General features: G+C 42.4%; 2 protein-coding genes across 2 annotated transcripts in view; one reads left to right on the top strand and one right to left on the bottom strand.

The window, feature by feature from the left end:
* Positions 1-8,129, top strand: part of MAP3K4 (mitogen-activated protein kinase kinase kinase 4) — a 64,166-nt gene extending 56,037 nt beyond the window's left edge. Inside the window, exons 24-27 of the mRNA XM_062490230.1 lie at positions 5,582-5,704; positions 6,237-6,343; positions 6,550-6,729; positions 7,659-8,129. Of these exons, the coding sequence (XP_062346214.1) occupies positions 5,582-5,704; positions 6,237-6,343; positions 6,550-6,729; positions 7,659-7,679 (431 nt within the window). The 3' untranslated portion in view covers positions 7,680-8,129. The remainder of the gene's footprint in view (positions 1-5,581; positions 5,705-6,236; positions 6,344-6,549; positions 6,730-7,658) is intronic.
* Positions 8,130-11,745: 3,616 nt separating this feature from the next.
* The window catches only part of AGPAT4 (1-acylglycerol-3-phosphate O-acyltransferase 4), a 56,370-nt gene continuing 40,536 nt past the window's right edge, over positions 11,746-27,579 (bottom strand). Inside the window, exons 5-8 of the mRNA XM_062489174.1 lie at positions 26,472-26,574; positions 25,075-25,150; positions 19,479-19,677; positions 11,746-11,985 (exon numbers count right to left, since the gene is read on the bottom strand). Coding sequence (XP_062345158.1) covers positions 11,888-11,985; positions 19,479-19,677; positions 25,075-25,150; positions 26,472-26,574 — 476 coding nt within the window. The 3' untranslated portion in view covers positions 11,746-11,887. The remainder of the gene's footprint in view (positions 11,986-19,478; positions 19,678-25,074; positions 25,151-26,471; positions 26,575-27,579) is intronic.

Here is a 27,579-nt window from a genome sequence, read left to right as displayed (position 1 = left end):
TTGGTCCTTTGGCCTCGTGCTTCTCATTTGGGAAAAGAACTATCTACGATCCAGAGGCCTTCCACCCAGGTAGGCCACTCTTGAGTTAGTTTTGGCTTTTTTTTTTTTTTTTCTAGAAAACACTTTCCCTCAACTCCCATTCCCCAGCAATCTTACCTTTTCTGGTTCTCCTTCCTCACCAAAGGTTTCTCTCCAGTTGTGGATTTTCCTTTGTGCTTTTCACAGTTCCCTCCTTGCCCTTTTCTTGATCATTCCTTGTCCAGGTTCTGCTTAGCTGGATTATGCTCTCCTGGAAGCTTGTTGTGATCAAATTCCAAGTCTGGCTTACAGGGATTTCTTTTGTGCTGCTCAATGTCATTGATGATATCTGGATATGTTTCCAAATAGATCTTCTGCTCTTCAGGGAAACACATGGAGTGAGAAAAGTTGTTTAACAGAACTGAAGTGTTGTGGTACCTGAGAGCATTTTTGTCGCAATAGGTTCCTTATGTCAAATGTTGGAGTGTTTCTTGAGAGTAACAGAGGGTTATTGCAGGCACATCTGTGTATAGACCTTCCTGTAACTCCATGGCAGACTATAAAGACAGACCACAGAGGGTATTTTTATAAAGGTTACTGGATGCATTGGAAGTCTTTTGCTCACTGGCTTCTTTTATGCTGACATTGCATCCCAAAATTTTAAGGCTAACAGCAGTAAAGAACACTTTAATTTTAATTTTAATTTTGTCTCTTGTGTAGAGTGGTACTCTTATTTTTTTGATTGGGATGAATGACATGCAGACTGTTAAAACTGCTTTCCTATGAAAATCTCACTGTCAGATCACACAAGATCTCGCATGGCCAGTTTGGTAAACATCACTGTGGATCTATTTCTTTTAGCAGCAGATAAGCAATTCTTATAATGATTGTTTATCTGTATCCTGCAAGATACCTCTACTTGGTGTCTGCAAGTACCTTGTGCTCATAAACAGACTTTTGGTTAGCAGCGTCCCCTTGTGCCATCGTTGTCTTTCAGATGCTATTATGGCATCCAGCTCTATGTGGGTAAAAGACAAAGCAAGATGCAGCTGCCAAAAACGTTTTTCAATCTGTGGTGGTGAGGGTAGATGGAGGGTTGTGTTGGCTGGTTGTTACATTTGGCTGCACTGCTTTTGCTTAGTCTGCAACATTGTGAAAAGCAGGTGGTGCTGGTCTGTAGCAGGTGATAGTCTCTTAATCTCTATTCTGGGTATTGAATTTTAACTCCTGTGGCTAAACCCAGTTTCCTTGGTTAGGAATTACTTCACTTTTCGTAAGGAAGCTGTTCTGGTCAGTGATGCAGAGTGATGGAATGTTTAATGCTGGAGGGAACCTGTGGACATCTTTGAGCCCTCTGTCCTAAACAGGGCCAGCCTTAATATCAGATCCAATGTCAGGTTAGGTCAGATTGCTCAGGACATTGTTGAGGTGAGATACATCTGCATGTCCAGGGATGGAGAGGCCTTGTTCCAATGACTGACCTATCCCCACTGTGAAAAGCTTTTTCCTGATAGCTCCCTGGAATCTGCAAAGGTTGCTGTTGTGTCCATTGCTGCATGACCATTTCACAGTGTGGCTTTGAGGGAAAAGTCTGTTTCTGCAGTCTTGCTATCCTCCCATTCCACATCTGAAAGCAGCAATAAATCCTGTGCACACACACTCTCCCACGAGGATCCCTTCTTCAAGCTGAGCAAACCCATCTCGTAGCCTTTCCTTGTAGGTTGGGTGCACCAGCCCTCTGAACATCTTGATGTTCAAAACCCACTGTCCTGGGTTTGCTCCAGTGTGTCATTGTCTCTCTTGTGCTGGAGAGCCTAAAAACAAGTCACAGCACTTGGCGTGGTCTCACAAGTCCTGAATTGAGAGGAATGGTGGATTCTCTTCTCTCTTTCAGGAGAGAAGGGCATGTTCCTGAACAGTGCTTGGATGAATACAGAAAATGAAAGGATTGTATCTGAAGCTTTAGTAAATCAGAAACCTGTGAATGAGATGCTCTATACCAAAAAAGTCTTCATCAGACTGCTACTGTGTAATTGTCTTCTTGTAACCTTGTTGTTAGCTCAAAACATCTGCTATCCTGTCTTCCTGATGAGCACAAAGGAAGGAATGTCATTCAGCAAGAGCTGAAAAACTGCAACAGGAGACTGTGGGCATGTGTCATGCTCTCTAAGAGATGAGAAAAAGAGTATGCGTAAGCTGATTTTCTCATCCAAGGGTAGCATTTGGCCTGCTTGTTTCTTGGATGAACTTGGCTGCTGCATGGCTTAAGCACTGGCTGTGGAATGTCTGAGCTGCCTCTTTTTCTGGAATTACAGCACAGCCTTCAGTGGGGCTCTTTGTACTGCTCCATGGACTCACAGGATTTCCACCAAAACTTTTGGACTATCATGCTAGTGCAGTTTCCACTGTTCTTACTAGGGGGCTGATTTGGCAGAGATACAGGGCATGAAACTTGAATCTAAATGCTTTAGTTTTTGGCTGCTCTAGCAGGAGTGTGGCTTTTGACACTGGCTCTTCACAGTGTGCCCAGGAGGACCTGTGGTGTTACAGCAGGAGGGCTGTGCACAACTGGGCAACCTCCTGCCTCTGCCACGTTCATCCAGTGATGGTGCTTCAGACAGTGCAGGTGTAAGGGAAGAGAAGGAACAGATGGGGGTGGTCCTTTTCTGCTGTTTTCCTCATGGTCTTTGGTTTTATTTTGCCTGTTAACCATGCAGATATGTAGGAGTTTGGTTACATTCCCAGTAATGTTAACTGTCAAAGGTAAAAAAGCATTGGGCATCTGCAAAGTACTGACCTCTTGTCTGCTGTGCTTACACAGATCCAGCTGGATTCTGTGCAGGTTTCATTTCCCCTTTTCAAAGACTCCTTCTGCAGTCTGGTCTTGGTTTCTGAACAAAAGCCTGTTTACAAAACAGGCTCCAGTGATACCACATCAGTGGAAGCTGACAAAGTGTCTGCAACATGAGTCTTCAAGTGCTGTCTCTGTCTTCTTGCTGAAACTTTGCTTTAGTTTTCATGGTTATACTTAGGCTAAATTGTCATTACTTTTTATTAAAAGGGACAAAGTCTAGTTTGAAAGGCCTTGGAAGAAGGTTTTGAAGTGTATTAAATGAAACGATTCCACTAGCCTAAATTGTGTCAGAAGAGATTGTTGCACTTCACTGCCAGGCTCCATCCACTGTAGTAGTTGGAAACACTTTGTAGCCTTATGTGAAATTTTCATGTTGCTTTCTTGAGGAATGGAAACACAGGTTTCCAGAACATCCTTGAAAAGGTGTTTGCTAGCAAGGACTGTTTTTCCTAAGCTCTTTGTTTAGGCTAAGTACACCTTCTTTCTATCTGACAAGCAACTGCTTGAAAACATTGGAAAAGCAGTTGACAGTTCAAAGGAAGAAGCTGTCACTCTCCTGTTGCATTGCCCATACTTGGTCTCCCATCAAGCAGCCTTCTGGTACTGCTTTGTGTCTTTCTGGGTCCTTCATTCAAGAAGCTTGAGGAATGGTCTACCCAACTCCATTACACACACCTGTGGTTGCAGGGTGACTGAACACAGGCCTCACTGATGGCAAACTGCAGAATCCTGTGTAAGAATTCTGGAGGATGTGCAAGCAGCTGAATGCCAGAAGTGGAAAACCTTTGCACACAATGTGGAGTTGTATTCCCTAAACGTTAATTCTTTCAAGACTCGTAAAAGTCTACAGTAACTAAAGGTTGGAATTTAATTCTGTTAATGATTTTGCTCACCCATTAATTGCTGCTCTATGCAACACCTCTTGGACTAAATAGTTATCAACTATCATCAGAGTAGTCAGAGAGTCCTTTGAGAAATGGGGGCAGGGTTTTGGCATCATTGACCTGCACTGCCTTTTTTTAACTTGAGCTTTTTGAGGATTCTTTGTATTCTTTATACATATCTTGGGGATGCCCAACCAGGTAAATGGGAAAGTTATTTACTAAGACTAACACAAAGGAGGAGCAGCCAAGAATTTCTGCACTGCTGAAGGTGGAACAAAAGTGAGAAACTTTGTAAGGTGCTATTGAGATGAGCCATTTTTGAATGAATCTTTTGTGTGACATGGGAAGAAGCTACATGTAGTGAAATCCCCATCTCCCCACTCCTAGAATAGGTGAGCAGCTTGTTTTGTGCATGCTACCCATCTTTCCTCAAAAACGATCACAGCTGAAGCTCTGTTTCTGCCAGGTTACACTTGCAAGCTACTTGTGCTTTCATTGTGATACTTGCAGAGTCCAGAATGTGGCCTGACATAAGGAGCTTCTTCTGCTTTACCTGTTTTCTGTTGCTGTCAAAATGAATATTTTGGCAGGATGTTGAATGAAAGAAAACCACAGGTTGTCAAAACCACTTGGTTTATTTTGTATTGTTGTGTTGACCAACAGACTTGAAGCCACTTGCAGATTCCCTTTGGAGATTTTAAACTATGCCAGGGAAGTTCTAATGTAAACTGCCAGTATAGCAATTTACTGTAATGGTAGTACTCCTCCAGAAATTATTCTGGAAGTAAAGTGCACTTGGTAGTGTACATAACAAAATGCTCTGAACTGTTTTGCAAGTCAGCTGTGACCATAGGGTCATTAAGGTTGGGAAAGATCTCGCAAGATGGAGTCCAGCCTTGGACAAACCACTGAGTGCCATGCCGAGTTGTGTCTCGTACACTTCCAAGGTTGCTGACTCCACTACCTCCCTGGGCAGCCTGTTTCAATGCCTGACCACTCTTTCAGTGAAGAAATTCCTCCTGATGTCCAACCTGAACCTCCCCTGGTATAGCTTGAGACCATTTGCTCTTGTCGCTTGGTAGAAGAGGCAGATCCCCACCTGGCTACACATCCTCCTTTCAGGCAGTTGTAGAGACCAACAAGGTCACCCCTGAGCCTTCTTTTCTCCAGGCTAAACACCCCCAGCTCCCTCAGGCACTCTTCACAGGATTCGTGCTCCAGACCCTTCACCAGCTCTGCTGCCCTCTGGACTTGCTCCAGCACCTCAAGGTCCTTCTTGTAGACCGGGGCCCAGAGCTGGACACAGCACTTGAGATGCAGACTCACCAGAGCAGAGTACAGGGGGATGATGCCTTCCCTCATCCTGCTGGCCACACTGTTTTTATTGATAACTATGATACCATCTGTCTTGACTCAGAAGAACTGAAGAGATACTAGTGGGAGTGACTCAGCAATGGCCTCTGCTAGGAAGCTGTATCTTCTGAGTTTAATGCTCACGAGGAGAAGCACTGGAATTCCTGAAGGAGGAGTTTCTTGTAACAAGCTTGTATGGAAAACTGTTTAATTTGCCTGCCATACTGCTTTTTCTTTCTTTTTTTTTTTCCCATTTGAACACATTTGTCAACTTTCAGTACACTTGATGTTAGCACAAACCCACCAGAACATCTTTAATGCTGTCATATTCCACACTTAATTTACAGGTAAAGCTCTAAGTGTGAATTCAGCTATTATCTGCTGCAACTTCCAAGGCAATATTGAGAAGCCCTCATTCCTCAATTCAGCTCTGTTTTAAACAAGTGTGTCTGTGTTTCCTTGTGTTTCCTAGGAGCCAACATCTTTCTTACCTCATCTGGACTGATTAAACTAGGAGACTTCGGCTGCTCAGTGAAGTTGAAGAACAATACCCAGACAATGCCTGGAGAAGTGAACAGTACCTTGGGGACTGCAGGTAAGGAAGCTTGTGCTAGGCAGGTACTTGTCTAGTTAGCATAAAAGAAGATACATCTCCCAGAAGTTTGGAGTGGAACCACGTGTTACAGGAAAACTTGATTTTACCTTAGCTAGTTTTGTGCTCTACATCCTGAAGCCAAAACAATCAGTGAATGATACAATGTGAGAGTTACAGTTGTATTTGTCTGTAACTACAGAGATGCTGGAGCATGTTTTCTGGGGTTGTATGTTTCTCTACAGCCTTACTGAAACAGTACTCTTCACTAAACAAAGTGCTTAATCGATTTTCAGAAAATGGCAGTAACTGAAAGCATGTAAGCAGCATTTCAATACCCCTCTTCAAACTGAAGGGCAGTTGTGCTGAGAAGTGTTGAAGAACAAGAAACCAGCAAATGGCAAAACTTACAAGAAAACCTGAGTAGTAATTAATTGGGTATTTTAAAAAGCATTTGGTTTACCCAGTCAGTCACTTGATGTATACTGTTCCTTCTGCTGTATGAACTGATGGCATCATGTATGTTGTTTCAAAGCATACATGGCTCCAGAAGTAATCACCAGAGCTAAAGGAGAAGGGCATGGACGTGCAGCAGACATCTGGAGCCTGGGCTGTGTTGTCATAGAGATGGTCACAGGCAAGGTAGGCATGTTTCATGTACTGATGAAATGCCAACTGTTCTCAGAAATTTTTCTGCAAATTCTGGTCCTACTCTCAGCAGTTTGTCACACTTCAGTCTGCAAAGACTGGGATGGCTTTTAATCTCCTAGAGCACAGAAATACATGCTCTAGTGGGCAGGAAGTTACTCACTAAAGCTTGCACTTAGCAATGCTGTTACCTGTTGCAGAGGCCTTGGCATGAATATGAGCACAACTTCCAGATCATGTATAAAGTGGGGATGGGTCATAAACCTCCTATTCCTGACAAAGTGAGCCCAGAAGGGAAAGACTTCCTTTGCCACTGCCTGGAAAGTGACCCAAAGATGAGGTGGACAGCCAGCCAGCTTCTTGATCATCCTTTTGTCAAGGTTTGTTTGATGACTTCAGCTACAAAAACTGCAGATGGGAATGGGGAACAGCTTTTAGTTGGCTTCTTTGTTCTCAGTGATGCCACAGGGGTTGGTACCATGGTGAGGGGCTGGCAGAGGTTGATGCTGTCCAGGAAATATGGATTGGCAGCTTTCCAGAACCATGTATTGTTTTCAGCAAGCATGTGACTATAGGATGTGGTGTGCACCGTGCAATAAACTTTCACTACTGTTCTGGAATGCGTTATCTTTGTGTTAAAAAGATGAGTCAGGCTCCAACTCAGTGGTAGCTAATTGGATCTGAAGGGCTCTGCAGCAAAAACTTCAAGTACAAACGCACAGGTTTTCAGAGATAAGGGCCCCCCTCTATAAAAAGTGAAACCAGTACATGCTTGAGAACTTGCATTCTTTTGCTGCTTTTCTTTTAAGTTCATACTTAAGGGTAAGGTCGTATTGAATGTTTATCTGGCAGCCGCTGTAACAGTCTGCAGTTGTTGCATGAACTATAGTGTGATGCTTTCCTTAAGAACAGGCAAATATTCACAGCTACAAATTGAGCTGTATTAGTTAATTTTTTTTTTTTTAAGGAAGTGCAGCAGGTTATTGAATTCTATCTCATTTTCAAGCATAAAGTTGATCACTTTGGTGTTCCAGTTCAGTAGCAGTGTTTTTGGGATCATTACCCATCTCTCATCAGTGCAGCTGTAGCAGATCCCATCCATCAGAGGTGGACACTACTTTAGGCACCTAAAGGATGCACGGTGACAGTGAGAATGTCAGTACTCCCATACAAACACCTGTAATGCATTACTGTGGAACAAAGGAAAGAAAAAACTTCAAAGATGTGAAGGTGCTAAAGAAATTGATCCATTATCATCTTGCTGCAGGAGGGAGATGGCTGAAGTAATTGCCTTTTACTACCTTCACAGGTTTGCACAGACGAAGAATGAAGTTACTCAATCTCTGGCCTTTTCTATTCTGACAAGATTTGAATCACTACTGTATGTAATATTTACATAAAGACTGTGCTGACAGTGTAAAAGTTGACCTTAACGAAGACTGCACAAGTGACAGTGTCACTTCTTCTGCTGCTCCTGTACATTTTACTCGGCACGTGTTGCTCACGTGGCGTCCGCAAGTTGGAAGAAGCTGCATGTTTCAGTGAAAGTGCCATTACTACTGTATATGGACCATACCCTATTTGTTCCTTCTCATTTGATTGAGAAAACTTGTATTGTTAATATGTAGTATTTTTGAACTCCCTAAGTTCAGAAAAATGCTGTAGTGTTATCAGGCGTTATGGACCTTGTTTTTTAATCTGTTTGAGTGCACTGACTGTGAACTTTTACTGGGGTTTTTGTTTATTTGTTTTTGGCAAGCTTCGGATTTGTTATGCACAAGGCTGATTAATGAAATTTAAAAAAAAAAAAAGGTTTTTCTCAATAAATGGTTTATTTTAGGAGATATTGGTGAAGGGTTTTTCTTCAAAAATAAATGTAGGCCTATGTCACATTTTAAACTTTTTTTGCAACATTGGGTTAAGACTGCTCAGCTGACCTAACTGGAATAAGCTGCTCTCATATTGCAATAGTCAGTGTTTTGTCACATTTCAAGATGAGTAGTATGAGATGCTTCTTACACAAAAGAGAAGCAAAGTTCTCCCTTTCTTTGCCTCCTGAGAAAAGAGGGTGATGGGCAATTCCTGACACTGCCTTTTATCTAAGGAATAACTTCTTTCTTGAATGTATGCAGTGTGAACAGGGACTGCTCTGCATGGCATTTTTGTCTTCTCGGGCAGAACTGTACAAGCTGATTGTTGTGTTCTGTTTGGCAAAACCAAGAACCTACTGTTAACCTTTTGAAAACTGACTTCTGGTCCTGGGCTTTCATTTCCCCACCACACCTCAGTTGTCATCAGCCTCAGAAAAGGGAGATTAGAAGTGGTTAACAATTGGAAGACTGCAATGCATGATCTAATTGATTTTTTTTAAACTTGCTATTACAAACAGGTGACTTAACTTGCACTAGTGTTTACAAGTAACTGTTTTTACATATTCCTGTTACAGCCTTAGACTTAAAAAAGAGAACTTAAAACTTGCTTTTAATATTTGTTTTTATAATCTAGTGTCTCATCTCATCTTGATCCACAAATCCTTGATTAGTTATAGGTATGGGGTGAGTTGTCAAGGAGGTACCACAAAATCTGACATTTCCATCTAGAAGGGTATGAGCCTTGCTGTGCGTATCACCTGTGTGTGTATTCAGGCTCTCAAAAATATAATGCTGAAATTAAGCAAAGACTTTCCCTTCTTTTCAGTGCTCTATTTTTAGTTGTGTGATAGGAGGGGAAATATGTTGTCATCCTCAGTAAAGGACAATGAAAGAAGCGAAAGCTTGCTGTGTGCATCACTTTGCAGTATAACAGAAGTATCGGAGTTGTGTCCTCACTTGCCTTCTTTCAGGTGCCCTTGAACAGAGACAGGAACTGTAGACAGCTTTTAGGAGTCAGGATAGAGGTGACAAACTGTTACCAGTTTGTTCTTACCAACCAAAAGAAAACTCATTCACTGCATACTAGCTTTATATATATTTTTATTTTTGTATAAACAAACATTAAGACTAATTTTGTTAAGGCAGTTGTAGAACATACAGTTGCTTGTGGGGATGAGGGGCAAGCACTTTTAGTTCTTTAAACAGAGTGAACTGGACAAGTTTAATTTTGGCAAGGACCATTAACCTTTCTTTTGTTTGTCAGTGAGTGCTGGAAGGGCCTCAGTGGTGTGCCAGGACTTGCAAGAGTGCTTAGGAGGATGGATCCAGGAGCAGCATGTTTGGTCCTCAGCCTGAGGGTTGGTACCAGGGAAATGGGTATGAAATCATCTCTGTATTTACTTGTTTGGTGCTTTCCTCTGGGAGAAGGGCACTGCACGCAGTTGGAGGGGAAAGGACTAAGATTCATAAGGAATGCCAAATGTCTTCCTTACTGTAACCATGTTAAATCTGTGGCTCTTAGAAGTCAGAACTGCCTCTGTCACTCCAGGAGTATGTATTTGCTGCTCAGAACTACTCACCCACTACCCCAAGAAAAGGCCACTGGGTCTGCCAGGTGATAATCACAGCGAAATGCTACCCGGGAGAGGCCTTTCCTTTCTCCCATCCTACCCATTTTCCAACTCGTGTCTACAGTGCCTTCAGGATGGCTTGTTAAGCCTGAGCATTACTACAGGATGCAATACTCAGTTTTTCACTGTTAAGAGTGTTATAGCAAAGAGAGTACAGGGCATGTGCTTTATTAAGTAGCATTGTAAATATTACAGTATTTTCTACTCTTGGGCTCTTAAAAAGTACATCTGAGCCCATGAACCCCCTCTGTTCATGACACTGAATGACCTAGTCCCAAAAGCTTCCTGAAAGCATAGGGAATGCATGTGTACACAAGATGTGTGAGGCAAAAAGCTCCCAAAGCACTCTCTCACACATCACATGGCTTATTCCTTCCTTCGTGTTGTAAATTTTACTGCCTCCACTAATCCCTAAACTTGACTTACTGCTCCATGCTAAAAGCACTACTTCATCTGCTTTTTAGGTGCTGAATATTAAAAAAGTGAGTTTCTAGATTATCTGATGTACTGAATAGCAAATACATATTTCATGGAATGATTTAACAGTGTTGTATTAGCCTGTTTCTTCTGGCCTCAGTTTTATTATATGAAAAGAGCAATGTTTTTCATACCAGCAGCTAGAATAAGACTACTCACTTTCTTCACTAGAGACTATCATGGTTTAGTCCTGTGCTGAGCAAAAACAACTATCTTTGAAAGTGTCAATCACAGCCTCCACTATTCAGTGCCAGGATCTGTACTTAAAACAACTGGGATTTTTTTCCAATGATAGCTGCTGTTAGTTAATGTCCCCTCTTTTCCTTTTTTTTTTCCCCTGCTTTCAACAAGTTATTTCTGGTAACCTGCAGATCCTTTACTCTGGAAGTCTAGAAACAGGAGGTGGCTGCCCTGAAATCAGTACGAGGGATATCCAAGCAACCCCACTTTTCTCAGAGCTTGATTCTAGTTTTATTTAATTCAGAAGGGTGCAAAATCAAGACAGACTTTAAAAAATCAGCCATACCCACTGTCCTAGGTCTCTCTCCTAGCTCCTCCTCTTCCCCAGAAGAAGATAATTTATTTACTATTACTTCAGGCTGACTATTATGAGGCACCAAGTAAACTAATTTATCAGAAAAGACAGACAAGCAGATTAATTAGGATCACAACAGTATGGGTGTGGGGCATCCATTTTAATGCACACTTTGCATTATTTCACTATACCATGCCCAGTTATTTTCTTTCCACAACTGTTAGGATGGCGTGGAATTTTAAGTAGCATTTAGAGCCAAGAGGAATTCTACTACCTCAGTTTTTTCAAACTAAAAATGGCATTTACTATGAGGATTTGCAGGTTTGAGCTATCCCTTGGATGTATGGTCTGAGGAAAGAGAGGGCAGTGGGTAACTTGCTCTGCTCTGACCATGAAGCCAAATTCTGATCCAGGTTATGCTACTGCCAGGGTCCAGTGTCTGGATGTCCAGGGGGGCCTGGCTGAAGTTTTGAAGGGCCCATATAGTGCACACTGTGGGAATAAGTTCTAGATGTACAAAAACTCTATGATAGTTCTGCCAGTTCAGCAGAGCTGCTTCAGTCCAATACTGCTATAACCAAGCACAACATCCTGCTGTACTGTATTTAAACACTGACAGGTTATGGTTGTTAAACTGTGTGATCTACACAACTATCAAGTTTAATAATCTTGTAACAATCTTCTGACTTTAAAGCCTGCACCTCTGGTTAGTTTCCAGGTAAAGTCTCTTCATACAAGCATGCTGGAATTTTTTTTTTTCTTCAAAACTTAAGACACTTCATAGGAAAACAAACCAACCACACATGTGCAAACCTGTTGTTGAGAGCATATGAAGAAGTGCATCATTCCAGCATGTCACCCAGCCCAAATCCCAGAGAAAAACAACAGGAGCACAAATCCAGATATGCACGGCACCTACTCGTCCTCTGATCTCGCTTGAAAGACCATGATATGCACTCAAGAGTTTTCAGCAGTTGCATTTGTTCCCTTTGGATTGAAGCAGTTTGTGAAGGTGCTACTTTTGTTACTTGTTGCCTTTTTGTTGCTTGTTGTCATTGTTGCCATAGGTGGAGCCCTTGTCAATTTCTGTAACCCCGATCATCCATCTGACACCAACAGAAGCTGCAAAACAAACACAGTTAAAGCTGCTGCTTGAGGCAAGGCCTGAAGATCCATACTGGTGTAGCATCATGAAAGAGATCTTGGATGAAAGGTGCATTCGATGCTCCCACACCTCCACATCGACCTATTTGCCTATGGCATCTCATGAAGGAAGAGCCTGAGGCTGAACATGTCCCCTCCCAGCAGCAGGGAAGAGGCTACAAGGAACCAGGATGGGTGTGAGAGGCACAGGCATGCACAGCCCTTTGTGCCAGGGCAAGGGAATCCTGCTGGCTTTCAACAGCCCCTCTGGAAGAGCACAAGCAAGTGCAAGGGAACTTCAGATCTTGATAAACAAAAAAAAACAAACAAAAAAGGTAAGTTGTGGCATTTGTTAATGATAGCTCATGAAAAACTCTATTACAAGAAACCAGGTATATTTTGTATTTAGAATACCTTCATAGATGATTCACTGGTAATAATTCACCATGTGCAAGGATTATTTTATTTATTTATCTGTAGCACTTAAAGTGACTAAATTGAATGCAACCTAACCTAAACTCCTTCCCTCACACTTTTGGTTTCTTTGTAAAGGGGCTCAGCTGCCCAAAATCTGTTACTCCTCAAGCTTCTGCTCAGCTACTGTACACATTCAGAACTGCCATGCTTCTTTCAGGCCTAAACCTATTAGGAAGTCACAAACATCTTCCCTCTGATCAGAATGCTTTCCAAAAAAAGGAACCCAAACCAAACCAAAAAAAAAAAAAGAAAAAAAAAAAAGAAGAAAGCCAACAAAGCCTCCCCTGAGCCTCCAAATCTCACAGTCTTTCTGACTGATGGTGAAAGGGCCCAGTAAGGTGAGCTGCTCTAAATGTCTCATTCCCCTCAGTCTTTACTTCTCTGGACAAATACTCCCCAGCCAAAGGACTCTTCATGGTTAAGTCAGTGCCTGAGATCACCAAGAGAATCCAGAGGTTTCATCCAACTACCAGGCATCCCTTGTGGACCACAGGGCTGCTACAACATCGTGTCCTGGCATTGGCTTTCTCTTTAGCAGTGGAAAGGGAGGGGGCTGTCAGCTGGCAAACAGTGCTGCCCTGTGCTTTACCAGCTGCTACTTGGCACAGCTACATCAGCCACAAAGAGCCATCACTACAGACTCCTGCTGTGTAGTCTGACAGTAAATTGACAGTTTTAAAAACTGAGTGCAAGTGGTAACTGGATACCAGGGATGAGTCACACGTGATGGACACTGGGAAGCTGGTCTGCCCATGGGGCTGCCCTCGGGTCTTGTGGATGCCAGGAAAGCAAGGCCCTCTCACAGGCAGAGCTGTGCAGTGACCAGTCCAGAAAGGGAGCTGGCTCTGAGGACACTCACTGTCACTTACACTCCACTCTCAGCCCATGAATAGAAACACACACCACTGAGACAGACAAAGGGCTTCACTCACAGACAGACAAGAAAGAAAGAAAGAAAGAAAGAAAGAAAGAAAACCATCTCTGACATTTAACTGGCCATGAGTTAGGGAACACAAGAGAAAGATCCAATATCTAGCCTGCAGTCTGGGATCATAACATAATAGTAAGCATGGAATCATTAAGATTTTAACCACAAGAAATAGAAAGAGCATCTGGAGATGGACACGGAGCAAAAATATGAGTAGCTGTTACAGCAGCCACACATCATATTGGGGATTTCATCCAGTTCCAAGAATGCCTGTGCACAAAAAAACTAGGTCAGCAGTTCAGATGTCTTTTTTTTTGGCAGCTGCCACTGCCTTCTATCCCCACTTCACCCTGTAGCCTTCAGCACCCTGGGGAAAGTGGGGTGCAAGGAGAAGAGGACTACTCATGTTTGTCAAGCACGTGGAAAGCACGTTCCGTCCTTGCACTGTCCCCTTGCCTCAGCTCTCCTGGAGCCTCAGTGCAGACCTGAGCAACACCATCACATTTAAGGATTTATTCACTCGAGTTTTTTTACATACAACTGTAGTAAAAGGAACTTCAGGGTTTTTTTCTTCAAGAAAGGGGAGAAAGGGATATCAAACAGAAGCTAATCAGCAGCACCTAACTTTGTATCTGTGATGGCTTAAGACCACCCTGAGAAGTGCATGAGATGCTGTTGGCTGAAGCATTCCTGTGCTACTCCACAGCAAACTGAGGTAACTGAGCTCCTGCATCTTTGTACCCACCATTAGTCAGCATCCAAAAGATGCAGGAGGTTGCTGAGGACCTGCTCTGCTTGCTGGAGTGCTGGGGGCTCAAGGAGGGCTGAGCTCACACCACCAAGAGAGCCAATAGTGTAATCTCTTTCTTGGAACACATTTTAGCTCCAAGAAAACTACCACCTCCACATGTACTATCTCATCCCTCAGCAAACCTTAGCTCAAAAGGATTTCCACCTTTTCTCTTACAGCTCAGGATTTTTTCTCATCTGTTACCCTGCCTTTTTACCACGCAGCAAGTGGTATAAGCAGCACAGCAGGCAGGGGCATAAAAATTCCCCACATATAGTTTGTGCTTGAGTATATAGGTTATCCATTGAAATGAAGATTTGTACAACTAAAGACTGTATGAATGGTGGACATTTCCATTGAGGGTCTATCCTACATATTATCAAGGAGAAGAAACAAGCAACAGACTCACACAAAAATGCAAAAAACCCACCCCAAGTCCCCCTATTTCTAGGTACCAGGCTGAAAGGCCAGACTAGCTGGCAGCTCCGCCAAAAGGCAGAATCAACACAGGCATGATCCTGCACGTGGTTTGTATCCTGTTGTAAAACTTTCAACAACTCTGCTGGCTTGTCCCCTCCTCACCTTCCATCCATCTCAACCTGCAGGCATTGCCAGTCTCGCTGCCCAGGTCATATCGTGCTCCAGCACGTGCTCTAGCTCCTGGACACTGCCACGTCCCAGGGTTTGCAATGTGATTCCACACACACAGTGCACAGCACACACACAGTAGTTCCCTGGAATCCGAGCTGGCTCACCACTACTTGCACTGGGTTCAGATGGACACGTCTCTCGCCTACAACTGATACATTAGCTGCTGGCTCCACGACATCAGCCCAGATGCCACTGTGTTTTCAGCATTAAACATGGAATAATAGCTGCTGCTCTCTTTAAAAACTCTCTCGTCTTCTGCATACATTCCCCTTTTAACTGCTGTTGACAGCTTTACAATAAATTACTTCTAGAGCACGGAGGGTGGGTGTCCTCCTTAACAAAAGTTATCAAAACACGAAAGACAACCCAACATTTGGTTCTTTGAAGCCAAATGAGACTGGGGAAGAAGGAGGATGAAAAAAAGAAGCTGCTGTCAAATACAGATACTGACATTTGACAGACATGCTCGCTGCTTCAGCACCAAAATATCAGCACCAAGTTTTAAATTGTTGCTGTGAGCTAAGTACCTAAGCCTCTTGCCATGTGTCCTGTGAAACGAAAGCTGGTTTTCAAAACACTTTTGTCACTCAAACTACTTGGGCATTTATCCTCTGGAGCAGCAACTGCCTTGTAGTAAGTAGTATTCAAGTAATGTCACAAAGGGCTCCCAGTTCCCGACCAGCGGTAAGGTATGAGCACAGTGGATGACTGTTGGGAGTATAAACAGCCAAGCTGCTGCACAGCAAAGCGTAAGGGGACAGAATCCACAGTATAAAGAAATGTCATTTATTAAGGGCTGAGCTAAGCAAGCAGAGCTGTACATACATTGGTTATTTGTCCTTAGATCTCAGAGTCAGGGTCTGAGGGATTACTGTCCTTCCACTCCAGCTCCAGTGGAGCACTTTTCTTACAGCTCTTTCCACCTGAACAGCCAGTTACTTACAAGGCAGTGTTTTACTGGAGAGCACAATACACAGAAACTAGCCAAAGGACAAATGTAAATCTAGAAACAATGCAGTGAGTACCAGGTAAAAGGACCTCCTAGTTACTCTGCCCTATCACAAAAGGTTTATTTTGTGCTTCTCTGCACCTGTATCAGGTACTGAAAACCAGCAATCTTCTACAATGGACTATGAGGGACTGCAGTAAAATTCCTGATTCTGGAGTATCAGGTGAGTTGTCAAAATGCCATAGAAAAAAACCAAACCACTACCCGTGTGCTTCTGTTATAAACAGTGAGAAAAGGTCTGCTAGGAGCAATGGGAAGAGCTGATTCTGTCATCTGATAAATCCCTCCATTCTACAGAAACACCTTCCTTTTACACTGTTAAGCTACCAAGTACAATTATCACACCCACTGTAAAGACAGCAAACACAGTCCCTCCCTGCTTTGCTGTGACTGGCTGTGCTGGGCAGACAGTTCCAGCTGCCACCAAGAGCCACAAACTCCAAATTGTGTTTGCTCCACTGTCTCCCAGCCACTGCAGGAGTCACTTTGGAGCCCTTGCCTAAAGCTGGAGGCAAACTGCAGAATAAGATACTGCTTGCTCCTCTGTCAACAGATGGCTGCAACACATCCAGAAGATTTGTGTCAGAGACCCCCTCTCTTAGGATACAGGACACAGTTAGGGGAGAATGGCCTTGCTACAGAAACTCAGCTGTTGGTTACGAAAGTCACCATGACAGCTTGGGCTGAGGGTTTTTCCTGCTTCCACAGAAAGAGACCAATTACTCCCAAACACAGGTTTCAAAGGAATATAGTAAAACAGAAAGTCTATAACATGCTAAGGTAACTGTTGTTCTTTTTGGCATCTAATGACACATCCAGTTTTAAGTGACCAGGATAAACCAGCTCTACGTTTTGTTTGGTTTGACTAATGGCTGAGCTTTTTTCCACTCCCATGTATTCTCTTCCCTTCACAGCTTTACAGTGGCTGCTATCTGCTCATAAGTGACATAATCTTTCTCATTCCCTGGTCATCAGTCTGACTGGGCAGCAGCCTCTACCAGGGGTCCTCCACTGCAGGGCAAATTCCAGGCAATTGCAGGCACTTCGGGACTGGCCGCGGTGCCACGTGTGAAATGGGAACTGAGCTGCTGCAGAGCCAGCAGAGGGCTGCAAGATGCACCAGCCCACAGGCAGGGAAGGTGTGTATAGAGCAGCAGTGCACACCACACATCCTTAAGGTGTTCTCTGCTGGGCTTTGGCAGCCTAGGAGTTCACACCCAATGTTGCTGCACATTCTGGCATCAGGCTGCTGCTCGAGTCTTCTGGCAGCTCCAGTATTACAGATAAATCCTTCGGATTATCACTGCATTCAAGAGATGACTCAGAGCAGCCTGCTTATTAACCTTTCATTGTGGCTAGAAGCAGAAGAATGGTAAGTGGGCAGTAAGACAGCAAGAAAAGGGGGAAAAAAAGAAAATAAGGTAGTTCTTGCTGTCTATTCTTGGTAGCATCATAGGTTTTTTTCCTTTACAGGGTCTTTCTCCTTGATAAAGAAAAGATGTGACCTAGGTCACCAATGGCAAGATTGTATTAGGCTTAGGGTACAGGGTGAGGGGGGTGTGGTGTCACTCAGCTGAATTATAAAGGGCTAAATCCAAAACTATCACAAATGCTGCAATGCCAAGCAGTAAAACAGTCACCCCTGAGGTTAAACTCCAGAAACCCTGAATGGTGTGAGGCTCCCTGTGGAGGGTTCATAAGGCATGGAGCACTTTGAAATGGCACCCAACCAACCAGTCTGCTAAGTGGAGAAACTGAATCAAAAGGAAAATGCTGAAGGAAAGATGAGAACTTCAAACCATTTTGCAGTAGCTATGCTTCAGTGCACCATTAGGCCACCATTCCACAATCCAGCACCAAACAGACTAGGCCAGCATTTCTTGCAAAGGCAGAACAAACGTCCTCTTGAGCAAATTGCCATGCAGTAGCATTTGCAATGGTGTCACACCTCGTCCCACCCACTGCCCTTTACCCACTTTGCACAGGAGCACAGGGGAGGCTGATCCACCTTTCTCTGCAAGTGACAGGGATTTGAATTTCCATTGCCTCCCATTCCTAGCACACCCCAACCACAGTGCTCATTCCACACTCCCATCCTCTTCACCAGACAGAGAAGGGGAAGGGGGCATTGCTTGTGACTTCCAGCAAGTAAGCTGAGTGGAAAAGGAGGTTTTAATTTGTAGTTGCTGCTGCAAGGAATTCTTACACATTTTACACAAAGCATTTCCAGGCTGACAAGCACCAACAATTTCTCCAGATGAAGACAAGAACTCAGGATTCTATTTTGCTTCTTTCTTCTACCCTGTCCACCTAATGTAACAACTATTGTGCTGGACCTTATCCATGCTCATTTTCCTTCCTCTCTTTCCCTCTCCTCTGGCTCAAAGAACCAGCAAGGAAATTTCCTGCCTGCATACACACACACACACACACACACAAATTGTCCCTTCTCCAATTACCTCTATAAGAAGCATCAACAGGAGCTCAATGCATCATTTGTGCATTTTTGGTGGACAGTTTCTGAAAAATAATACTGTGTGCCTACCACATCAAACTCTTCGCAGATGGCTAAAAGGATGTTAGTTAATCTTGATCAATCTAGCTCAAGATTCAGACTTCTGAGAATGCAAAGAAATGTTATGTGCTAGGAACAATTTCCTGGGTAGTGAGCAAGGATCCACTTCTGAGACAAGAAAATGCTCCACATTTTCCTATCTCCTCTATGTTGCTATTCTGGACATAGCTTTTTAAGTCAGCTCTGTATCCGAGTTCTCTCAGAGCCAGGAAGACTGTGAAGTTCTGTTTCTTTTTCCAGGGTTGTTTGTAATATACACAGCTATGAAGGTGATGAAGTCATACATACCTATGGTGGTCAGTGCAATCACAGAAAATATTTGCTTTAAAAATGTATGGCTTATTCTGGAAGAGAACTTATTCTTCAAACCAGCACTAAGTCACAGATACCCAGATATGATGCAATTTGCTAAACTGACCAGGTTCCTGCTTCCATGAAGAACACCAAATAAGATCTCCCTCCCTTTCTTTGGGCCAGTTCCTTGTTCTGTTCTCCTTCCTCCTCTTAAATATCATACTAGTTGAAGTACAAACCAAGGCAGGTCAGAACTGCCACAGGAACTGTAGGTATCGCCTGTGACAGTCCATGCCCTGTGCTACATAAATCAGAGTAAATGGCCACAACGGGCTGTGCTTTATCACAAGTTCCTGGATTACCAGTGTATGACACATCAGACTATGACTGAAAAGCATTCTCAAAGGAATAAATTACCCTTGTGCCACTCTTCTAAGTATTTAAAGTAGAATACAACAACACACAACACAAGAAATGAAAGCCTTTTGTAGGCAACCCACTGAGAAGTCACTGTTTGAATTCTACAGAAACAGAAAATTTTGTATGAAGCTCTTACAAAAAACAGTACAACTATAAAAAAGTAAACAAAAAATAATCTTTTAAACCCTAGTCCAGGCTAGAGTGGACATACTAGATGGGTTGTTTCATCTTGGGTTGAATTCAAAAATCATCTTTATATTTAGCAAACCTCAGTAAATCCTACTGGGCAGTTACCCTGTAAGTAATCTTTTTGTATCAGAAAACTTACCTATTATAATGACAAATGCAAAACTAGCCAGTGTCAGTGATGATCCACTATTGATCATGTTGATGAGCAGCTTGAACAAAGGATATAGCAGCAATAAGGCCCAGAAAAGCCAGTTCAAAAGTGTCCATGGTCGACGGGGTGGTACTGTAGGGACTGCTGGGTAGGTTCCTGTGCGGTAATATTCTTCCTGGAATGCATCCTAGTAGAACAAAGGAGAGCAACAATTTAATCCCCATCTGCCAACAAAACTAGTCATTCCTGGCTTTGATGTTCCTCCTTCTGGAGGCTTGTAACCACATGGGAAGATCAAAGACCAGCTGATGGCTGGAAAGCTTGTACTTTGAAGTCAATTAACACAGAGTCACAAAAAAAAAAAAGGAAAAAAAAAGGAAAAAAAAAAGAGAGAGGAAGCATACACTGATGTGTGAAAACTTTCTTTCTCCTACACACAGCAGCCTGAAAAATGCCATACCTGGAGAGCACAGCAGCCTAGGAAAACAGGAGGGATGATGGGATGTACACTCCTGCAGCAATGCAGACATCACTGCTGAGCTTCCTCTGAGCTCCTCAGAGAGCACTACTCTCTGAGCAGGAACCACAGCCACTGCCCAAAAATAGCAGGTAAGCCAGGAAGTGTCTGGGCTCCATATTCAGCAGCATCCTCTGTCCCCTCTTGTTTTTTCCAACTGCTGCTCTCAAACAGCACCCACAAAACTATCAGAAGACGTGACCAGGCACCATTTTGTCCCACACTCTGAAGCACCACCACCTCCTGTCTTTGTCCCATGGACACAGTCTTGTTCACCTCTTGCTTCCATGGTGCTCGTGGTAGGAAGTTTGGGTACTGAACCTCTCTACAGGCAGTTTAATGTGTAAACAGTACAAAATCTCTCACTGGCTTTGAGCAAATGACTCAACCTTTAAGTACAATACAGGGAGCATAATGACATGGGGGTTGGTTTTTTTCTGTTCTGTAGCATCTGTTTTTAAAACAGATGCTTTAAATGAGAGACTTTGAATTCAGTACCTTCCTTTATAGCCCAAGTGGGTGAATAGCATTGCATTTACTGATCTCATCAACCCAAGATATCAAAAGTGGGTGGGGGAAAACCCCCCTCCCTCCCTCCTTGTTCAAAAGCAAAGATTATTAATTTTTTATCTATGTATCTTTGTTACCACAAAAAAAATGGTTAATTAATAAAGTCAGGATTAGACTGACATAAAAAATTCCCTTAATCAGAAGGAAGTATGATATTTCTTTAAAGAAAGGATTTTTGATTTCTAAAAATTCTAGGAAAGTCGAGACTAATAACTGAAAGAGTATTTTTTTCTACTACACTATGATTTTACACTTACACTCCAGCTGACACAAACAATTCTTTACTTATTTAATAGCAACTTGAGCAATTACAAGCTGTTACCACTTATCTATTTCAAAGTGAATGTTCAACTTTTAAGGGATTATGCAGGAATTAAAGCACTGTACTCTCTTTGAGATTACAAAAATCGTGTTTGACTCATGTGAGCTGGACTGTAGTGGGATCACTGTGGCTAACTACTGAGCCATCTTCAACAGAGCTCACAGCATATGAAGTTTTCTTCACAGTACAGTGAAGACTGCTTTACAATGCAGAGCTACTCATCATCAGTAAACTGAATTTACTACATACAGTTAGGTTTCCAAATACTGGTATTACCCAGGAAAGTGAAGAATTCCCGACTATTGCTGGCACTGCCATTAGAGGGCCTGCTACTACAGAGAGCAGGACACTTGAAACAAGTGCAGCAGGGTTTTCTTTGTTGGCTCTGCACAGCATGAGGGGCAGCAAAACCACTGACCACACCTCACCGAGAGACTTGAGACAGATGGAAAACAAATGCAAAAGGCAAAACAATGTCAATGCCAACAGCTCCATCACATTTCCCACTCTTGTGGGGAACAGCTCTTCAGTTAGGATTCTTTACCCTTAAATATGTTCATTCACTTGCAAAAGGCATCTATGGGTTCATCTGTCTTGAAAGCTTTTGCAAGGGTACCTATGATACCCAGCAACAAGTCAGGCTTTAAATAGATAATACACCTCACCATTTCCTAAAATCACCTTACTCACATTAAGTTCCTTTAATTCCTCTGCCTACAGAGCTTCTTTTTTGTTTGTAATAAATTCCATCCATGCAGGTATCACATTCCAACACGGAAACATGCTCCCCCTATTGCCCCATTAAATCTAAGTTACTTCAGACAGTGAGGGGGAGGGGTAATGCAGTGAGGGGAAATCAGGGAACATCCATCTCCTTGTGAGAGGCTAACTGGATTTCTCCTCCCCATTCCCACCAGGAGGTCTGACGGTAGAGGTATACTGTGGCCCCTTCGTGAAGAAGCCCACAAAGAATGAGTATCCAAAAATATAACCTTTGTTCCCAAACCACTGGAGTTCTGTACACTTCTCCTCTTCAGTTAGGCTTTGCTGATTCCCTAGGACATTCCTGTATATATTTTTGGACCCTGTTTTCCAAGCTTCTCTTATAAGCAAGAAGAATTAGAAGCTTGCTCTCTTTTTAATGGAAATTAATGTTCTCAAGCAGAACTTCTACTTCAGGCACTGAGGCTGTAAGGAGATTAAAAAAAAGAAAACAAACATGCAAGGACTAGCAGAGTTGTGACTACTTTATATTACCTCATCAGACCTGCCAAAAAAGATCCTCAACCCAGTCCTTGTATAAGTCAAAGGGAGCCTTTCTAGCAATGGCAGCTAAAAAAAAAAAAGAAAGAAATAAAACGAAGAGGCAATGTGTAACCCAAATTGAACTTGTGTTATAATTTGGAACTAACTGATACAGTGCTGGCCATATGTGGAAGGACAAAATCTACCCCACCCCGGTGAGGAAGAAGCATATGGACATGGTATTGACTGCAAGCCTGGAAAAGGAAGGAGAACAATGTTTGGTTTAGAGCAGCAGCACAATGCCACTGTTCATCTGGCAGGACTCTGTTCAACTGCATTTGTAGCAGTGACTAAGCCAAAAAATGAAGTGTTAAATAGCAAGAACATAAACATGACAGGCTCCCAGGGAGAAGTACCTCAGATAGAGGTACATGTAAGTGAGATCAGACAGGAAGGTAAAAACAACAGAATAAGCTTTTCTTAAGGACCCTCACTCTTTAGCTGATGTCAATATGGGGAAATAAATATTTTTTTAAAAAAATTAATGCCCCTCCATGTACACGTACAGTAACTCCTGATTTCATTACTCATTCCAACAGCTCTGCAATCCTGGTCCATCTTGAGTGCACAGACCTTGACCTCAGCACTTGTGGCACTCTCCAGCCACTAAATCATGCTACTACAGTAGAATTCAGCACACTGTATGAGTCTTGAAAAACTACAGCAAAATTATCAAACTTATTGAGAATAACAGACGGCACAGGGAACCATAATGCGTGTTAAAATAGAGTCTCAGCTTTCCAGTAGCGTGCACATCTTGTCTTTGAAACAGCAGCTGAAGTGCTGCAACCAAAACAGACAAAGCAGGGGATGCATGTATAACTTGCAATTAATTACTGCCCTCTGAATAACATTTTTTAACATTATAACATAAATGTTTTCTGACTCTGAAGATGATCTGAAACAGAATTAATTTTTGGAAACAGCACCTGGGCAGCACTGCTGTTTGTTATCCGACCTAATAGCCTATTGCCATTTTAAAATACAGGTCAGAAAGGTGGAATAAAATTATATTTTACCCTGCAGGTGGACTTTCATCATCTCAGAACTCTGGAAGAAGTTATCCCTGCTCTATATTCTGCCAGTCTGATTTTACAAAGACATGGGCTTCAGTAAACCAGGAATGACTGCAAAGAAATAGGTTTCACTAAAGTAAAACAGCTGGAGAAAGAGAAACCTGTTGCCTTCAGAGAAAAACTAAAATCACCACCAAAAATCCCAAACTAAAACACAAACAAACAACTCCCTCCAGCCCTAATCAATCAAAAACATTCACATAGCCTAAAAAGGTTTTAGTGGAATGGAAAACTGAACACACCATACTTCACTCCTTGATGCAAAACTTCACTCCTGTACTAAATAGGAAACCAGAGACTTAACCAACCAGCAAATGAAGTTGTCATGAAGAACAGCTATGAAGAATACTATGATATACTGTACAGTATAATATTATGAAGGATAGAAGTACACTCTCTTTACACTAGAAGCAACCGTTTGCCAAAGAGGGAATAACAGAAAAATCTTGGAGTGCATTACTGCAACTATGTAATAAAGGATTCAGGAAAACAATCACCACATTCACACTTATGTTCTTGTCTTACAAACATCTGAATAGTTCTCTGGGACATGAAACAGGGCTACAAAGTCACACTAGCAGAAAGTGGACTTCTGCAGTGTTGAGCAAAAGGACCATGTGCATGTACATGGACCTGTGGGTAACACCTTGCTTTCCTGCACAGGTGCTGGGGGTTGTGCCTGAATCAGGGCACAAACTATGAGAAGGGGGATCAAGAGGCAAAGGGAGTAGACCTACAAATGAGGTTCCAAGACACATTTACTTTCCACATTCCTGTAAGCAAGCTGCTTAGAGGAGCTATGAATTACACCAGAAACAGTCATGGTTTGAAACTGAGAACAGCCAGGGCACTATCAATACAAAAATGTTAATGTGGTGTCCAGGGAAGAGCACAACAAATGGCACAGCAGAATTTTGCTGTCCTAGCAAGAGGAAACCAAACCACTCTGTAATTTCTAAATCCAAAGCACTGCTGCATTCCAGTGTGAATACATAACTTTGGTCAAGGTATTGAAGCAAAGAAAGCTGCCAGGCCCTCATGCCATGCATACCTATGACTCCCACTGATTGAGATGGGAGTACTGTGTGCATTCAAAAAGCACATCCCCCAACAACTATCTCCAATAGCCACAAAAACAGCCCAGAAGAAAGATTCTGAGAGACTGAAGGAATAATATGAAAACATTTGCAAAAAAGAAAAAAACAAACAAACAAACAAAAAAACCACTGGGCATCTACAAACATAATCATTATTATTCTCTCCCCATCCTATTAAATTGGAATCTTAAATGCATGCCTTCTATACCCACAGTGTGAAAACAATTTATCAGCTTGTCCTTTTAATGCTGGATTTGTGCCTTGGTAAAAAAGGCAGGGAAAAACAAGGGACAAAAATACTAATACAGTGAAGAAAATATTTTATTTAGCCAACAAATTCTTGATTAAGAAAGTGTCTTCTAGGGGAAGGGTATCTTTCTAGCAATCAGAACGCAGTAAGGCAATTTTGGTTTTTGCATCCTAATGCTTTTAAAGAAAAGGCTTAAACTGCTGTAGAAAGGTTTGCTCAAGCTTTCTTCCTGTTGCTGTATGTATAAAATGAAAGTGATCATGACTGGCACCATGAGATCAGTTTGTATATGGAGAAACAGAGCACCTACCCTGAAAAATCTAACAAACCAACTCATTCCAAAGCCTCCGAATTAGGACACTACACATGCACACTATAAAGGTCTACTAGCACTATAAATAAGCAAGCACTGGTGGCTCCCAAGTGCTGTCTTGACAGAAAACCAACCTTTTCTTGATATAGTTTGTGGAGCCAGGTAGAACATTCCTGCTCATCTTTTGGGACATCCTCTAGTGGAATCCGCCTGCCAATGATAAACAAGAGAAATTGAAGAATATTAAATACTTTGACTTTCATGAACAGCACTTGCATTATACAGACAGATTATCTGACAGAAGACTCACTACAATTTTCACCTTTTTTAAACTTGTGGAACACCTACAGCACTTCAACAAACAAATAGGGAGGAAATTTTGAAGAAATCTATGATAGTCCCCAACTAATTGTCAGAACAAATTTAGCCATGAGGTTTACCCTGCCTGTAACAGCTTTATAGGATGGGCAAGCAGCTACCCTAGGTTGTGAAAAGCAATTTCCATGCTGTGACAGACTGACTTGCAGCAGGTTGGAATGGTGCAAAGGGAGACGCAGCAAGAGGAACTCCTCTGCTCTGCTGGAGCTGACATCCACAGGCAGGCTCTGTGAATGCCATCCAGCCAGGATGTGCACACCAAACAGGAGGACACCAAGGTGAGCTACCACGTGGAACGAGGAATCAAGAGAAACTTGATTTTTATCCTCGGACAAAAACAGTTCTGAAATAAATACTTTTTCAAACAGGCAGAAAAGGAGAAGCAGAAAGAAAAGGTCACCCTATTCCACTTCATGTTGCTTTCCAGGATAAAGCAACTGGACCAACTCACTGGTCCAGGATAGCTCTTAGGGGATTATGATGAACTCCTGGTCTCTTGCAGCATCACTTCTAGGCTCCTGTGTTCCAACCCTACATCATCACATGCCCTGATGCCTGTAGCAGAGGTGATGCTGGTAGAACCTCACCTGGGAATTGGCTCTTTCCCATTAAAATCATGGGAATCCATTAGGGTATTCATAATTTATAGAAACCCTAATGAAAAGGAATCCAGGTAATGTTTTTTTTCATTAAACAACCCCCTTCTTGGTAGGGAGGACGCAGCTGTCAAATACATCAACAATGACCAGATGGGAAAATCCTGAGCCTGACCTCCACCAGAGGAAACTGGGACTATCTCTGGAACTCCTGTGCCAGAGAGACAGGTATAGTCAACTCCACCTGAACACTTAGATTGTGTTTGGTATTTTGGCCAAGAAAGTGAAAAGAGGCCCCAATGCTGCTGCTGAGCTAACAGACACACAAATGAATAAAAAAAACCAACAAACAAAAATTTCTGTAGATGTTTATGGGCTCCTCACATACTTATAATCACAGAACTTTACCAGAAACACTTCCTAACTGAAGTTCAGTGAAGCCAGGTTGGTAGAGATCTGCTTTCTGTTACCCACTTGAAAACATTCCCATATTTGACCAAGTGTGATTCCAAAGTACATACTCCTGCTTACAAGGAATTAAAATATGGATTACTTGCCTTACATATAAATCTGCATGGTATTTCTTTCCATTTAGAACTCCCAGCAATGTTGGATTTTCATTATTTCTGAAATTAAGGGTAGAATCATAGACTGCAGAAACTACAAGAAGAAAAACAGGTCATGTGTTTACTGTAGTAATACAATGGAAATAAGTAATTCTCTCTCAGACAAGGAGAACATTTAAGTAAGTCATCAGCAATAGCACCACAGGTTGAGTGGCCACCAAAGTCAAAATGACAATGGAATATTCAACATGCAGGTTTTCAGAAGCCAAATAACCAGTGACTCTTCCAGGAACTGCACCAGCAGAATGGAAGGTTTGCTCTCCATCCACCCCTGCCTCCTTCCTCATCAGGTGCAAAATGATGGGAACAGGGAACACAGTTAACAGCTTCTGACAGAATTCACTTACGATTTCCTAGGAGTCAAATGGTTGCAGAACCATTACCTTTTTCAGTTCACTGTGAATCAACAACTACCCCCTAAATCTGAGGAAACAACCAGGCAGATACACAATTTACAAACAATGAACAATAAATACTCTTTGACTAAGAACAGGTAAAGTGTGTGTGAGAGAGACCTCCTACAGCAGGAGGGCTTAATGCAGCCATAAATGGCCGGAGTCCATGTCCATTATTTGGTAACTCAGGCACTTCCTCTGGGGCAAAGGCAGAGGGAGAATGACACACCACATCTTATATGAGCTGGCTGCTGCTGCTATGAAGACATGCAGATGTGAGGAATAGAACATAGAAGTTCCACCGAACAAAACTGCAGCCAAACTTCCAGCACTGAGAAAACTGTGTAGCTCAGGACTGAGCTGGAACTGTAAAACCATTTGCAAAGGCTGATGGCAGATAAACTAAAAGAGCAGTAACAAGCAGTTTCTACAGAAAAAGCATTCACTGTTTAAACCACATGAAGTGTTGCAAAAGTTTATCTGAACACATCCTTAGATACACTCTTTTCCTGATGTCACACAATTACCAGAGAACGATTAATTTTCCTGATAATGAAATGAGTTGTGCTTCATGGTATGAACTCCACCAGCAATGACAGCAAAAAAACTTTAGATTTTTTGTCACAAAAATGACTAAGAAGCGT

The sequence above is a fragment of the Cinclus cinclus genome, chromosome 3, assembly GCF_963662255.1.
Source record: "Cinclus cinclus chromosome 3, bCinCin1.1, whole genome shotgun sequence".
Taxonomy (NCBI): Eukaryota; Metazoa; Chordata; class Aves; order Passeriformes; family Cinclidae; genus Cinclus; species Cinclus cinclus.
Note: the sequence above shows the minus strand (reverse complement) of the source record. Positions and strands in the feature narration are given on the sequence as shown.